A 13,425-nucleotide genomic window follows, 5' to 3' on the forward strand; every position below is an offset into this window, starting at 1 on the left:
AGCTGCAGAACTGTGCTGATACAAAGACCGCGTTCTACATAAAGTGACTTGACAGAATTACCGTAGACCGGTAGAATTGGTAGTCGGTACCCAAATGTTTACACAACATTTGGAGAAAGTGAGTAGAACAAATTTTCAATTTTCGTTATTTGTGGCCTTTTAAACATTCATAATAATGCATCTGTAGCAGGATTTAAAATTTTATTCTAGCCAACATGAGCAAATACAAAATAAGATATATGCCAATAGAGCTGCGTAAGACTAGAATTTTATCGCAAATACCCGATGTGAATACGAGAGATAGAGACAGGTTGCCAAACGCGTGACATCATTTTGGGCAAGTCTGGGCACGTTTTGGTGGCCTGAGCGTTTTTACGGCGATCAGATTTTTTCGGTTTTAATCTTCAAATATCTTGGCAATGCGATCGCGTAACACAACAAACAACATATCAACTGATAGAGAAAAAAAAATGCTTTCTTTTAAGATCAACTTAAAATTTGACGCAACTACATCTTTAAACTATACAAACCAAACTATGACAACGGAGCCAAATATCCAAAAACACATTTTTTCCTCATAAGATTTGAGTGTGTGAAGGTTTGAACTGAGTTATCAGTAGGATTGAGTACACGCAATAAAGACTTTTTACTAGTACCATAGCTGATTGATCATGGCATCTGCTGAAAGGCTGATACTGATACTTGATAATAGGCATGTTTTGAATAAATAGGCACCATACAGATTTAGTCTCAGTGTCGGTGGTGATTCAGATTATTACGGTGAGGAGAACCACTACTAGCAACCTTGATCACCAATGGAAAACTGTGTTGTTGTACTATCTAACGCAGAAGCAGCAAATAGTGTAAACAGCTAGATAAAGTAGTATAAAGACCCGCGGCTACGCATTCACAAGTAATATTCAGCAGGTACAGTATATAATAACAAGTACTTAATATTCAGCAGGTACAGTATATAATAACAAGTAATATTCAGCAGGTACAGTATATAATAACAAGTAATATTCAGCAGGTACGGTATATAATAACAAGTAATATTCAGCAGGTACAGTATATAATAACAAGTAATATTCAGCAAGTACAGTATATAATAACAAGTAATATTCAGCAGGTACAGTATATAATAACAAGTAATATTCAGCAGGTACAGTATATAATAACAAGTAATATTCAGCAGGTACAGTATATAATAACAAGTAATATTCAGCAGGTACAGTATATAACAAGTAATATTCAGCAGGTACAGTATATAACAAGTAATATTCAGCAGGTACAGTATATAACAAGTAATATTCAGCAGGTACAGTATATAATAACAAGTAATATTCAGCAGGTACAGTATATAACAAATAATATTCAGCAGGTACAGTATATAATAACAAGTAATATTCAGCAGGTACAGTATATAATAACAAGTAATATTCAGCAGGTACAGTATATAATAACAAGTAATATTCAGCAAGTACAGTATATAATAACAAGTAATATTCAGCAGGTACAGTATATAATAACAAGTAATATTCAGCAGGTACAGTATATAACAAATACTATTCAGCAGGTACAGTATATAATAACAAGTAATATTCAGCAGGTACAGTATATAATAACAAGTAATATTCAGCAGGTACAGTATATAATAACAAGTAATATTCAGCAAGTACAGTATATAATGACAAGTAATATTCAGCAGGTACAGTATATAATAACAAGTAATATTCAGCAGGTACAGTATATAATAACAAGTAATATTCAGCAGGTACAGTATATAACAAGTAATATTCAGCAGGTACAGTATATAACAAGTAATATTCAGCAGGTACAGTATATAACAAGTAATAATCAGCAGGTACAGTATATTATAACAAGTAATATTCAGCAGGTACAGTATATAACAAGTAATATTCAGCAGGTACAGTATATTATAACAAGTAATATTCAGCAAGTACAGTATATAATAACAAGAGTAACTCACAGAGGTCTGTAGAATGTTGATAATAAGAAGATCAGGGCAATGTTGAACAGGAAATTTGAAAAGCTCCGAGACTTGTTGATAGTGTCCGAGATCTGAAAGCCTTAACAGCGACTCAACTAGTTCAGCTGATTTCCTAAAGAGCGAGAAAATATGTCAGCACCGATAGCCGATAGTTATTCAAATGAACTTGAAAGTTACCAACTGCCATTCACTAGCGAGTACAGTAATTACCATGTAGCGATATCCAAGTTGTCATCATCGGGTGGTGCTTTCAGCATGTCAATGTTGACTAATTGTTTCGGGAAACTAGCGAAGCAGAATATGTCTGGGTTGTTGAGTGAATAAACAAACCAGGAAAGCTACAAACAAATATGTATAGTAAAAACAACTACTCACCAAGAAACTGAAACGCATCCAAACCTCGTGAAAATTGAGCATTTACAACGCTTACCTGGCCCTCGGTGTTCTCCCAAGGCCGAAACAGATGATCAACAGGAAACATGCCATGCAGCGCTTTACGCACAGCGATTGTGACAAGCTGGAGGCCATGTTTGTTAGGAATGAGAAAGCCAGGATGGTCAAATTCCTTGACCACCTCCCGCCAGTTCATGCTTGGAGACTACAGAGAAAAATGGAACAGATTGAGGTAATTCTAACTACAAGGACACAAATGAGTCTACTAAACAGAAAACACTCAGCAGCCTCATTAATATCTCACCGCCTAAACAACAGTATCTCATTGCCTACGCAACAATTAGAGGTGGAACGAGACAGGTTTTTTAAGTTTGAGACGAGACTCGAGACACTGTCTTGTAAAAATTCGAGACTCGAGACACGAGACAGTAAAATAATGAGCATTTGGTGATGATTTCACTACACAAGTACTAGTTACTTGGTATATATAAAATTAATAAAACTATTTTTAAATTGAATTTTCACCTGGTGTAAACGATTTAAATACAACAATTTAATAGTGATATGCATGTAGTTTTTGTAAACAAAAGTGACACAAACAGCTCTAAAATACCGAAGTTATATATTCTAAGAATTTTGAGCTTGATTGATCATAATTATTATAAACATATTGCTTTGTACATGTATATTTTTACCATCTATTGAATAGTTTTTGCTTTTTAATGTAATGAAACCGATAGCCGGCGCTCTAGAAAGAAATACCGCAACTAAAAAAACACACGATAACACTTTCATTCTTATCGTTTCATTAATGTTAAGTGTTGTTTGTGTATTAACTGTAGTATGTGAACTATATTTAAATTGTACTCATGAAATTATATTAATTACTGTATACATGCACGTGTATATTCTTATATTGGGCTAACAAAACGTCATTGTTAACCGAACACGGACTATGGTCGACACGGCCTTTCGTTCGTTTCTCCGCGTCCGGGCAAGTTTTACCGCGATTGGTAGTATATACGTAAAAGAGGCCCGAATTTTATGAAGGGCAGTTGGTGTTTAGACACGATAAAATACAGACATTCTACCCGCAAAAGTCTTATTTATTAAATTGGATTATCCGAAGAGTAATTAGATACGACCCGGTATCTGTTTTAAGGACACAGAACCGAACTAAAATATAACAAGGCCGTTGTCCAGACTACATGATTAGAGTCAGTGGCCAACATAATCAATAGCAACAGGTAGTAACGGACCGGGTATAACTTTAAAGGCAGTTGCCCGCAATCCATTACAATATATGGAGTTGTGTTGCTACCGCAAGAAGCCATGTTTTAACAACCGTGCGCAGGCGCTTTAGTTCTATTTACTGTCTCGAGTTTGGCAATAGTAAAGTCGAGACCGATACGAGACAGGTCGATACTCGAGACGTCTCGTGTCTCGTTCCACCTCTAGCAACAATATCTCACTGCCTACACAACAATATCTCATTGCATACACAACAATATCTCACCGCCTACACAACGATATCTCACCGCCTACACAACGATATCTCACTGCCTACACAACAATATCTCATTGCATACACAACAATATCTCATTGCCTACACAACAATCTCATTGCCTACACAACAATATTTCACTGCCCACCCAACAATATCTCACTGCCCACACAACAATATCTCACTGCCCACACAACAATATCTCACTGCAAACACAACAATATCTCACTGCAAACACAACAATATCTCACTGCAAACACAACAATATCTCACTGCCTACACAACAATATCTCACCGCCTACACAACAATATCTCACCGCCTACACAACAATATCTCACCGCCTACACAACAATATCTCACCGCCTAGCCAACAATATCTCACCGCCTACACAACAATATCTCACCGCCTACACAACAATATCTCACCGCCTACACAACAATATCTCATTGCCTACACAACAATATCTCATTGCAACTGGACAGCGTTCACTAACAATTTTGAGTTCACTTGGACTTACCAGTTCCTGGACAACCTGCACAAAAACATCCACGTTCCAGCCTTGCTGCTGACTTTGCTGCTGTCCGTCTGGACGGTTCTCGGATATCCACAAAGAGTTGGGCATGTTCAAGGTTTGCATATGCAGCCCATCCTGCAGGCCAGTGACGGTTCTAGCCATCACACCCAACACCTAAAGAAATAATCATAATATCTGTTAAACATCTTTTCGATAATTTATAGCAGGCTTCCATTTATTCGTGATCTCTTTCATAAAGAATAGAGAAAGCATAATATTATTATGCTTTATTAGTTATCTTGAGGTGTTGACTGATGTTCTAAAAAAAGAATCAAGGAGATTGACCCACTAGAAGCTGAGATATAGCCAGCCAAACACAGGTCTACGTAATAAAGAATCAGAGGAAAACCCTTCGAAAATCCCGAAAACTGTGATGTATGAAATCGACTTAATGTTCATGAGTTGCGCACCCTTACCGCCGTTACGTATAATGATTGTTTTGGCTACGAGATGTGAAACGCTTCTCACGATAGTAAATAATTTACAGACTAGCTCTGGTTTCTCAGGAAAATCAAGCAAACATTGTATGCTAAAGGCATTTGCCCACAACCCCTCGCCGTGATTTTTCAAAACAGAAGAGCAGATTTTGACTATTGTGCTTCAAATTTTGTGCTTCAAATGCTCCGAAAATCCTCTGTTCAACGAACGGCGCATGTATAGTCTATATGCGACATCCGCGATTGCAGTTCGTTTAGAATAAGAATGTGAATTTTTGTTCAATCATCATTTTTTTACTGTGCATCTACTGCAGCATTCAGTTGATTTTCATGATTATCGCCACTATTACCAGACTTTAAGTTCACTACAGCCATAATCCTAAAAAGAATAACTTGAACGTGCTGCTCTTGCTGTTAAGGTATAAACACACTAGGCGATATTTAGAGCGATATCGCGCTGCGTGGCGCTAATCTGGGCTAGAATTCACCCAACGTGCTCATCCAGAGCGATAACGCTAGACTTTCTCTGCACAACTTTATCGCTAGCAAGATGCATTTCGATTGGTTGGATTTTACCAGAATGCAATTTTATGGCGGGTAATTATTTCTTATCGATGTTCACCAACGTACTGCAGCGACAATTTGCGATTTTGTTAATATTGAAACATCTTCAGAACGAGCACTGAATTGTTCATAAATTTAATAATAGCACTCCCAGTCATGTGCACCATAACAAACAAAAACTACAAAAAACCAAGTTGAAAACCAACATTTGGAGTCAATCGTTGCACAGGTTGACCATCTTGAGAACGGTAAATATTTAATACATTAGGCCTAAATATAAAAAACCACTACAAAATAAAATGTATAAAATAGTGAAAAATATTACAGCTAAAAATGCAATAATCGTTTTTCTTATGTCTCCTTGTAGTGTAGGCAGTGTACAATCCGTGAAAGTGAGATAGGTTTAATAACAAATGCGTAAGTTGTTTACGTTGTCGCCTAGACGGCGCCATATTGACTGACCTAAATTTATTAACAACTCCGAAGAAACTAATGATACGGAATTTTATTGGCAGTTTGTGGGCGTGCCCATTATATCGCTTGCTAGTGAATCGCTCAAGTGTGTTTATGCACACGCTAGCGATATCTCCGCCCTCCTCATGACGCTCGTGATAAAATCGCCTAGTGTGTTTACACCTTTAGAAAAGAAAACAATAACTTTTGATTTGATTTTTCTATCGATCTATTATCTTATCTATGATTATTTTTTATGATTAATATAATAATCATAATGCATATTATACAAAATAATAATACAACTGCGTATAGAATAAATGATGTAACTAATATAATTTGTAGAAAGTGATAGCAGAATGTTGCGAAATAATAGATGCGTGTAATTATTTTATTCTAAAACTAATCTACGCGTCAGAGGGACTGGTTCGGAATTCAGAGCGATGATTGTTAGACCAAATTTGATTGTTCTATACTTCCAGGGATTAAACCAATTAAAACGCCATGATTGTTATAGGAGAACCCATTAGTTGGCTTAATTGACCAATGGCACACAAGTCGATTTCATACGTCATATATTGATGATTACCAAAACACTTATGTTTTTTGGTAGACCTGCGTTTGGCTGACTATATCTCAGCTTCTGGTTGGTCAATCTCCTTGATTCTTTTTTTAGAACATCAGTCAACACCTCAAGATAAATAATAAAGCATAATAATATTATGCTCTCTCTATTCTTTAAAGGTTGACTTGCAACAAAATTCACATTACAGTTATTTGGTATCAAAAGATTCACTATGTCTTACTCTGTTGTTTTGTAGGTGCAAATTATGTGGAAATGTGATTACAAGCTCTTAAAAGCTCAAAAACAAACAATTAATCGTCGCCATCACGAGCCCGCCATAGGTTAGAATCTCTTTGTAAAATGGCTCAAATGGGACGTAGTTGTACAAGATGGTTTCTGTTCACACTTTCATGCAACCTCATTCGTCGAAATATTTTCACAAATACACTTCACAAATTCAATAAAACCATGTCTAGTGTTCTTACGCGTCTTTGCTATCGTCATTGTAATGCTGTCACTTTCAGCAGTGATATCTTATAACCTGCCGTGAAAATTCATTTAATTTTGTAACCTTAGCTCGAAGGAGTACATATCATTGTCTGATAAACATGACGAGCCTGTTGGTCACCTGTGATAATCGGAAAATGCTCCAGAAATTAATCACGAAGTATGGGTCACATGATCAGATTACGACTAGACAGAGCCAAAACAAAACTGTAAAGTAGCGAGTATCTATATTTGATACGGGGTCTTCGGTAAAACCCAGTGTTTATCATAAACTAGTGCTACGAGAAGATTTACCGTACTTATCGAACTATCGGCCGCTACTTTTTTCTGACAATTTGAGCCATGCGGCTTATATAGGGGTGCGTCTATTCTGTGGCTTTTTTTTCATCGCCGGGCGCATTAACCAGAATCTCTGGTTAGTGGGGCCTCTAGCGGTGAAAGAAAATACGAAACAATGCCTAACAGTACTGTTCCGTTGGGCAATAGGTTAAAAAGCGTCGTTTTAAACAGCAAAGCTGCTGCCGGGTTAAAAAGCACCATCTTGAGTTCAGCGGACTATACAAAGGTGCGGCCTATGTATCATTTTATAATCGTTTTTTGGAAAATAAAGCAGATGCAGCTTATATAGGGGTGCGGTTTATAGTCCGAAAAGTACAGTATATTGAGCCTTTTATTGGCCTTTCAATGTACATGAGAACATCACTTGACAAAACAATAACCAAATGTAATGACAAAGTCGGAGAAATAAACTGATTCCAATCTACGGCGGCTTTTCGCTTTTGAGAGCTTGTAATCACATTTTCACATATTTTGCACCTTCAACACAACAAAGTAAGACATGGTGAATCTTTTGACACCAGATACCTGTAATGCGAATTTTGTTGCAGGTCAACCTTTAAGCGTACAGCAAGATAACAAATATAAAGCAAGCTAAACTTTGGATACCTGAGCGACGGCTTTTGCAGTCACCTCTCTGACACCTCCGAGTTGTGTCAGCGTTTGCCTGCACCTGTCCTTGTCACTTGTCCATGCATAACCAATCTCTTTTAGGGACTCAGCTAGGGCTGTTTCCGTCTGGAGGAGTAAATTGTGACTTATCAAAGCATTTCATAACTGTCAGTACTCACACACAGCCTATTTTCTATTTCAAATATGTTTTTATTCCAGAGAGAGAGAGAGTGAGCGATACACCAGATTAAACAACACATTGGAGACTTGGAGCACCTAATACATGGCCATCTATTCTAGAATACTAACACAATCAGCATCACCATGTCTATGGAGCAAACTTGGAGGAACTATAGAATCTTATTAAGCAGGGAAAGATGTAAAACTACAAAGATTTGACTTTATTTGATTTGACTTACTTTGGTTTCAGCAAAGTAGTCGCCAAAAACTGCAACAATACATGAAATTTAATAATCTGTATATTGGCATCATTTGATCTTCCTGACAGGATAAAGACCCAGCTGCATGAATGTTTGTTACTTCTATGACGGATATCTTGTAACCATAAAATAACCTGCATCTTGAGCTGATCAGGGAACTTTTGGTTAAATAGAATGAAGAACACACCTATGTTCTACTGAAATCTGTCCAATCGCCTAGTGATGCAGAGCCGATGCACAATTTTCATATGGAAAAATGACATGCATTACTCTCTTCACCACTACACTTGCACATTGCCAAACCTACACCTTTCAGACGCCTCTAAGATAAATAACAATAACAACCCTGTTTTGAAAATTATTACATTAGTTAAATTTCTGATATAGATAGGATTTCATTTCTTTCAATGTTATACTATTACTTGAAATATTGTCCAGGGTTTTTGGCAGAAAAAAATTAAACAAAATACAATTTATTCTTATAGAAACACCAGTTTCAACTTGCAAAGGGTTTGATATCAAAAGAAACTCCACAAGCCCAGTTTTTACTTTACTTCCATTAAATTATTGATTGGATAAATCTGAACAAAAACCTTATTTTAACTGAAATCGAAGCAAAAAAACAAACCTTTCTTTCAGAATGTTGCAACTAAAAATTAAGGTTATTGTCTATGGCCGCATTACACTGTTCATAAATACCTTAACCAATTACACAAATATGCTAAACTAAAATATTTGGTAACAAACAAGGAATAAACAACTTTGCACTCGTAGATTTAAAGATATAAATAGTGCATAACAGAAGTAATCTCGCGTGCGTCATAACAGTAGGACCTCAAACTAATTCCCTTTGAGATTAGTCATTTTGAAAACAATCATTGTGGAATTTATGTGAAATACAATGTCAAGAGCCACATTAATAACTAAATGCCGTGCCTCCCAGTAGTAACACAGATTTACTAAAGTTATGAGAACAATTGAACTTAAGATATCCTGCAAAACAAACAGAATGCTAAATCCAACATAAGAATATTAATTAAACTCACTTAAACTAGTACAATGAATTCAGCTCAAGAAGGACGTACTTAAACAAGTAAAGGCAATGATAAAACCATTAACTAGCGATCAAAGCGTACAATACAAAAGCAGATTTCATTACCACATTGCGAGAAAGTGAAATATTCGTTGGATTGAGTTGCTCAGTAGATAAGTTGAACATCTCAGTGTACAAAAGTGGAGTAAGCACTACAGGCGCGCGTTCTCGTGGAAAGTCTTTGCGCAGGGCAGCTAGAAACTGTTCTTTGAGTTCAGGAGTGATATCAGAGGGGTTCTCTGGATCCACCAGATGTACCAGCAACTGATAGAGAACTTCAACAGGAGCTTCATGAAGCCCACTTTCTCTGCCACCTGCCTCTGCAAAAATTTTGAGTCCAAATGAAAAACAGTACCACAGTTCAACACCTATTGAAAATTGTGTTAAAAACATAGCCACCAACCCACAGAAGGAAATACCAGACTATTTCTATTTTCAGATAACAATTTATTATAGTTCAGAAACAATTTCTCGCTCTCACAGCTTACTATATCAAATCATTTGTCTTATTGAGCTGCTTTTCTTCAGTTTTAAAACAGCAAAGAATGCTAACCTGGTCAAAATCTAATTAAGACATATATGACAATATCTAAACTAAATTTATCAAAAAATTGGTTGTACACTTGCAAATTTAAAGTGCAATATTGGAAAGCAATAAATTCAATATTGACAAAGATGTGCTTATAAATCCACACAAAAAAGTTTGCACAAAAAATACATTTTGGGTGTTATGAATTAATCTCTCCGACCGCATTATATACATATACTAGCTGTCTAACAGTCTTTGGACAGAAAATTGATTTGAATTTAACATATAACAACGTTTGCCATTCTAACTTTCAAATACATATCATGAGAAAAGTGTTAGTTGAAATAATTTAAGAGAAAATAAAAACAACTGTGAAGGCTTTCAAACTTTGTCAAACAACTTTTAAACTCATATCTTCCTCATACCGTGAGGAAAATATTTCCTGCAGATTAAATATATAAAAAAAATAAAACGACTATAAAATGATTGGATGCAAATTTGAAATGATTAGCAAGTAATAGCTAAATTAAGTTGGTTTTGCTACGATTACAATAAAATATGATTCGGCAATGATACAATTAGTACGAACTAAAAATAAACAAAATAAAAATCATGAATATGTAGAATTAATCATAACAATTCTTGCACCGAAGTGTGTGCGTGTACAAAAAAGGTAACTGTTCCACCAGAAGCTATCTGTCAAAACTTCGAATACAGAGACACTCTTACTTTACGGAGACTGTTCTCATGGAGACGAAGTAATTTTCCGCGTGAGAAGAACAGGCTTTGACTCCAGATATACTAATTAAATCAATTGAAAAATATTTCTTCATTTCTTATTTTTGAAAAAAGGGCATCGTACAGCTGCACCAGTAAAATAATCAGCGTGCGCTATAGCTACAGCCGGAATGACAGACATACATAAAATAAAACATACATGCATATCCTATTATATACATGTTATTTCTATTTACAATTAGTTACAATCAGAAATTTGCAAAGCGAACATATCTATCAATTAATGCAAGCATTTTTGAAAAATTAAAAAAGTAATTACTATAGCGCTGCCTTATACATAGGATGCCAGTTCGAAACTCTTGCCCATTGCCAGGAGGAAAACTCAGAACAGGCTAACTATGTATAATAGCTTTCTCCACAGAAATTTTTTGTACTCTAAAGAATGTAAAAAAGCATACCGACACAAAGCTTTAGCAGAGCAAATGTGTAAAAGCTGTACTAATTTTTACAGCTTTCACGGAGGAATAGAAACACTGCAAAAGCATTATCAGCATAAAATCGTTGTAACTAATAAACATTTTTATGGGGCATCAAAATAAAAATCTGTGCGTTCGAGTCAAAAATTTTGTTTAAACAAACTTCATTTGGCTGCCACAACTGGTATTTACCTAATATTGATTAGTTTTTGCAGTGAAAAATCGACAGAATGTCTTGCAAGCATGTGGCCAAATCATCGTGGCTAATGTCGCTTTTGCCTAATTCTGTAATCATGTTTTTTGTGCCAAACTTACCTGTGTTAAGAAAAGAGCTTATAAGGTCTGGAAACTTGAGTCGGGTAAAGTTTTTCGCGTGATGCCTCAATTCTAAGTTAGAAGAGTTGAGAAGGATAACGCCAAACACCACCTCCTGAAGTTTGTTCAGTTTGAGAATTCGGCTTATTTGAGAAAGGAGTTGAGCGGAAACTCTCAGCGTCTACAATGAAAACAACTAATAATACTGCTACCATTAGGCAGACGAGCAACTAATTGTGATCCAAAGGGAGCATTAGTGAAGCTTGTGCAGTAGCGACTTCAACAGCAGATAGTGTGTTTGTAAAATGTAGCATTGGGATATCCAATGAACATTGCTACAACAATTTACCATCAAAAATCACTAAGAAATATGACGATATATACTGCAGGTAATCATCAGAATTGCCAGCGTACTAACCACTTAAACATGACCAAAGTAGCCTATAGACGAGCAGTTTTAACACAGTGGCGACTAAACACCTGACATAGGGCTGTATCTTTACAAATTTAAATCATGCAGTAACACTCAAATATATCATGATATTGCAATATAGAGTGATCTGCATTTTAATGACATCTCCACGGAATTGACCAGCAAACACGAAATCATACAGCGACACCTCATTGGGGTATTGTGTAGCGCGCCAACCAAAGCAATAAACGCAAACAAAGTTTGCACAACTTCTACTAGTGTTGCGAGCAAAACTAATGAAATTATTAAAAAAAATCGAGCAAGATAGGGTCGCATAAATATGTAGACCTAGTTGTAGTATAATGTGTAGACCAACCTTCTGTTTTTGCAAAGGATTCTCTATTGCAAAACAGAGAATGGAAGCAAAATTTGGCTTGGCAATAAGACCAAGGCACTCCTGTTGTAGAAGCTGGATTTGGTAAACATCCTTAGCGTTGCTGCTCTTTCCATCGGAGGAAAAATCTATATTCGAGAAGAGACAGCGAAAGAAGTGACGCTCGGCCTCTTGGCCATGCACCGAGATCAACTGTAAAATGCATAGTAAAAACAACATTCAACAGAGTACAAATTGGCTACTAATACAGCGATAGAACTGCAGTCGATACAACACATTAGGTGCAAGGTAACTAATAAAATAGCTTGTCGTATTTCTTTCAAAATAATTTACCAATCCCGAGTATATGCATTTATTAAATAAAATTTATATCAAACCAAATTCAAACTTGGTACTCACCTGGTTGAGATCACTAACCGTCTGCTTGTAATTCTTTTTTGTCAATGTCCCAATCGATGTACCGATTTGGGAAAGTGCGAAGTCAAGAGGGGCTAGATTCATTCTTGTACTCGCATAGCCATTCGCAAGTTACAGTTCACATGTTAGGCTTATATGTATGTAATGCAGAGCAAAATAAAAATCGTGAGCAGTAAAAGATCGATACACTCAAAGGCAAAGATTTAACTATTTATCTGACCGGTCTTCGGGAGTTCAATTTCACTTGAAGAATGGCCGACAGATTCCGAAGATGAGTCTTCTAGTGCGCGAGATAACGCTCTCCCATAGACACGTAAGCTTTGTACAATGTTCTTCATTGTGATGCAAGGAGTGTATGGCAGAACTTTATTGGATAAGCAAAATTAGTCGCCTGAAGCGAAAGAGTAAACAACTCATATTATAAATGCATCGTGAGCGTAAAATTACCATAAAACGGATGCATTCCGAAAAGCGAGCTTTCACCAGTACATGTAGAAACATTGGCATTTGTTCTGCAATTATTTTTTAATCGGTGGCCCATCGGTGCTTTTTATTCCATAATTAACTTCCCAAATAACTCAATTATCTAAAACAATAGCAAAGTTGTTTTCCTGAGCATTGCTAAAGTAGTAGGAGAACAAGAAATTGCTAG

At 36.2% G+C, this 13,425-nt stretch overlaps 1 protein-coding gene across 1 annotated transcript in view; it reads right to left on the reverse strand.

Annotated features, from left to right (window-relative positions):
* Positions 1-13,023, reverse strand: part of LOC137391639 (CCR4-NOT transcription complex subunit 1-like) — a 57,784-nt gene extending 44,761 nt beyond the window's left edge. Inside the window, exons 1-9 of the mRNA XM_068078157.1 lie at positions 12,756-13,023; positions 12,339-12,548; positions 11,551-11,731; positions 9,559-9,812; positions 7,957-8,085; positions 4,429-4,599; positions 2,442-2,609; positions 2,222-2,349; positions 1,991-2,123 (exon numbers count right to left, since the gene is read on the reverse strand). Coding sequence (XP_067934258.1) covers positions 1,991-2,123; positions 2,222-2,349; positions 2,442-2,609; positions 4,429-4,599; positions 7,957-8,085; positions 9,559-9,812; positions 11,551-11,731; positions 12,339-12,548; positions 12,756-12,857 — 1,476 coding nt within the window. The 5' untranslated portion in view covers positions 12,858-13,023. The remainder of the gene's footprint in view (positions 1-1,990; positions 2,124-2,221; positions 2,350-2,441; positions 2,610-4,428; positions 4,600-7,956; positions 8,086-9,558; positions 9,813-11,550; positions 11,732-12,338; positions 12,549-12,755) is intronic.
* Positions 13,024-13,425: the final 402 nt, after the last annotated feature.

Source organism: Watersipora subatra, chromosome 3 (genome assembly GCF_963576615.1).
Source record: "Watersipora subatra chromosome 3, tzWatSuba1.1, whole genome shotgun sequence".
Lineage (NCBI taxonomy): Eukaryota > Metazoa > Bryozoa > Gymnolaemata > Cheilostomatida > Watersiporidae > Watersipora > Watersipora subatra.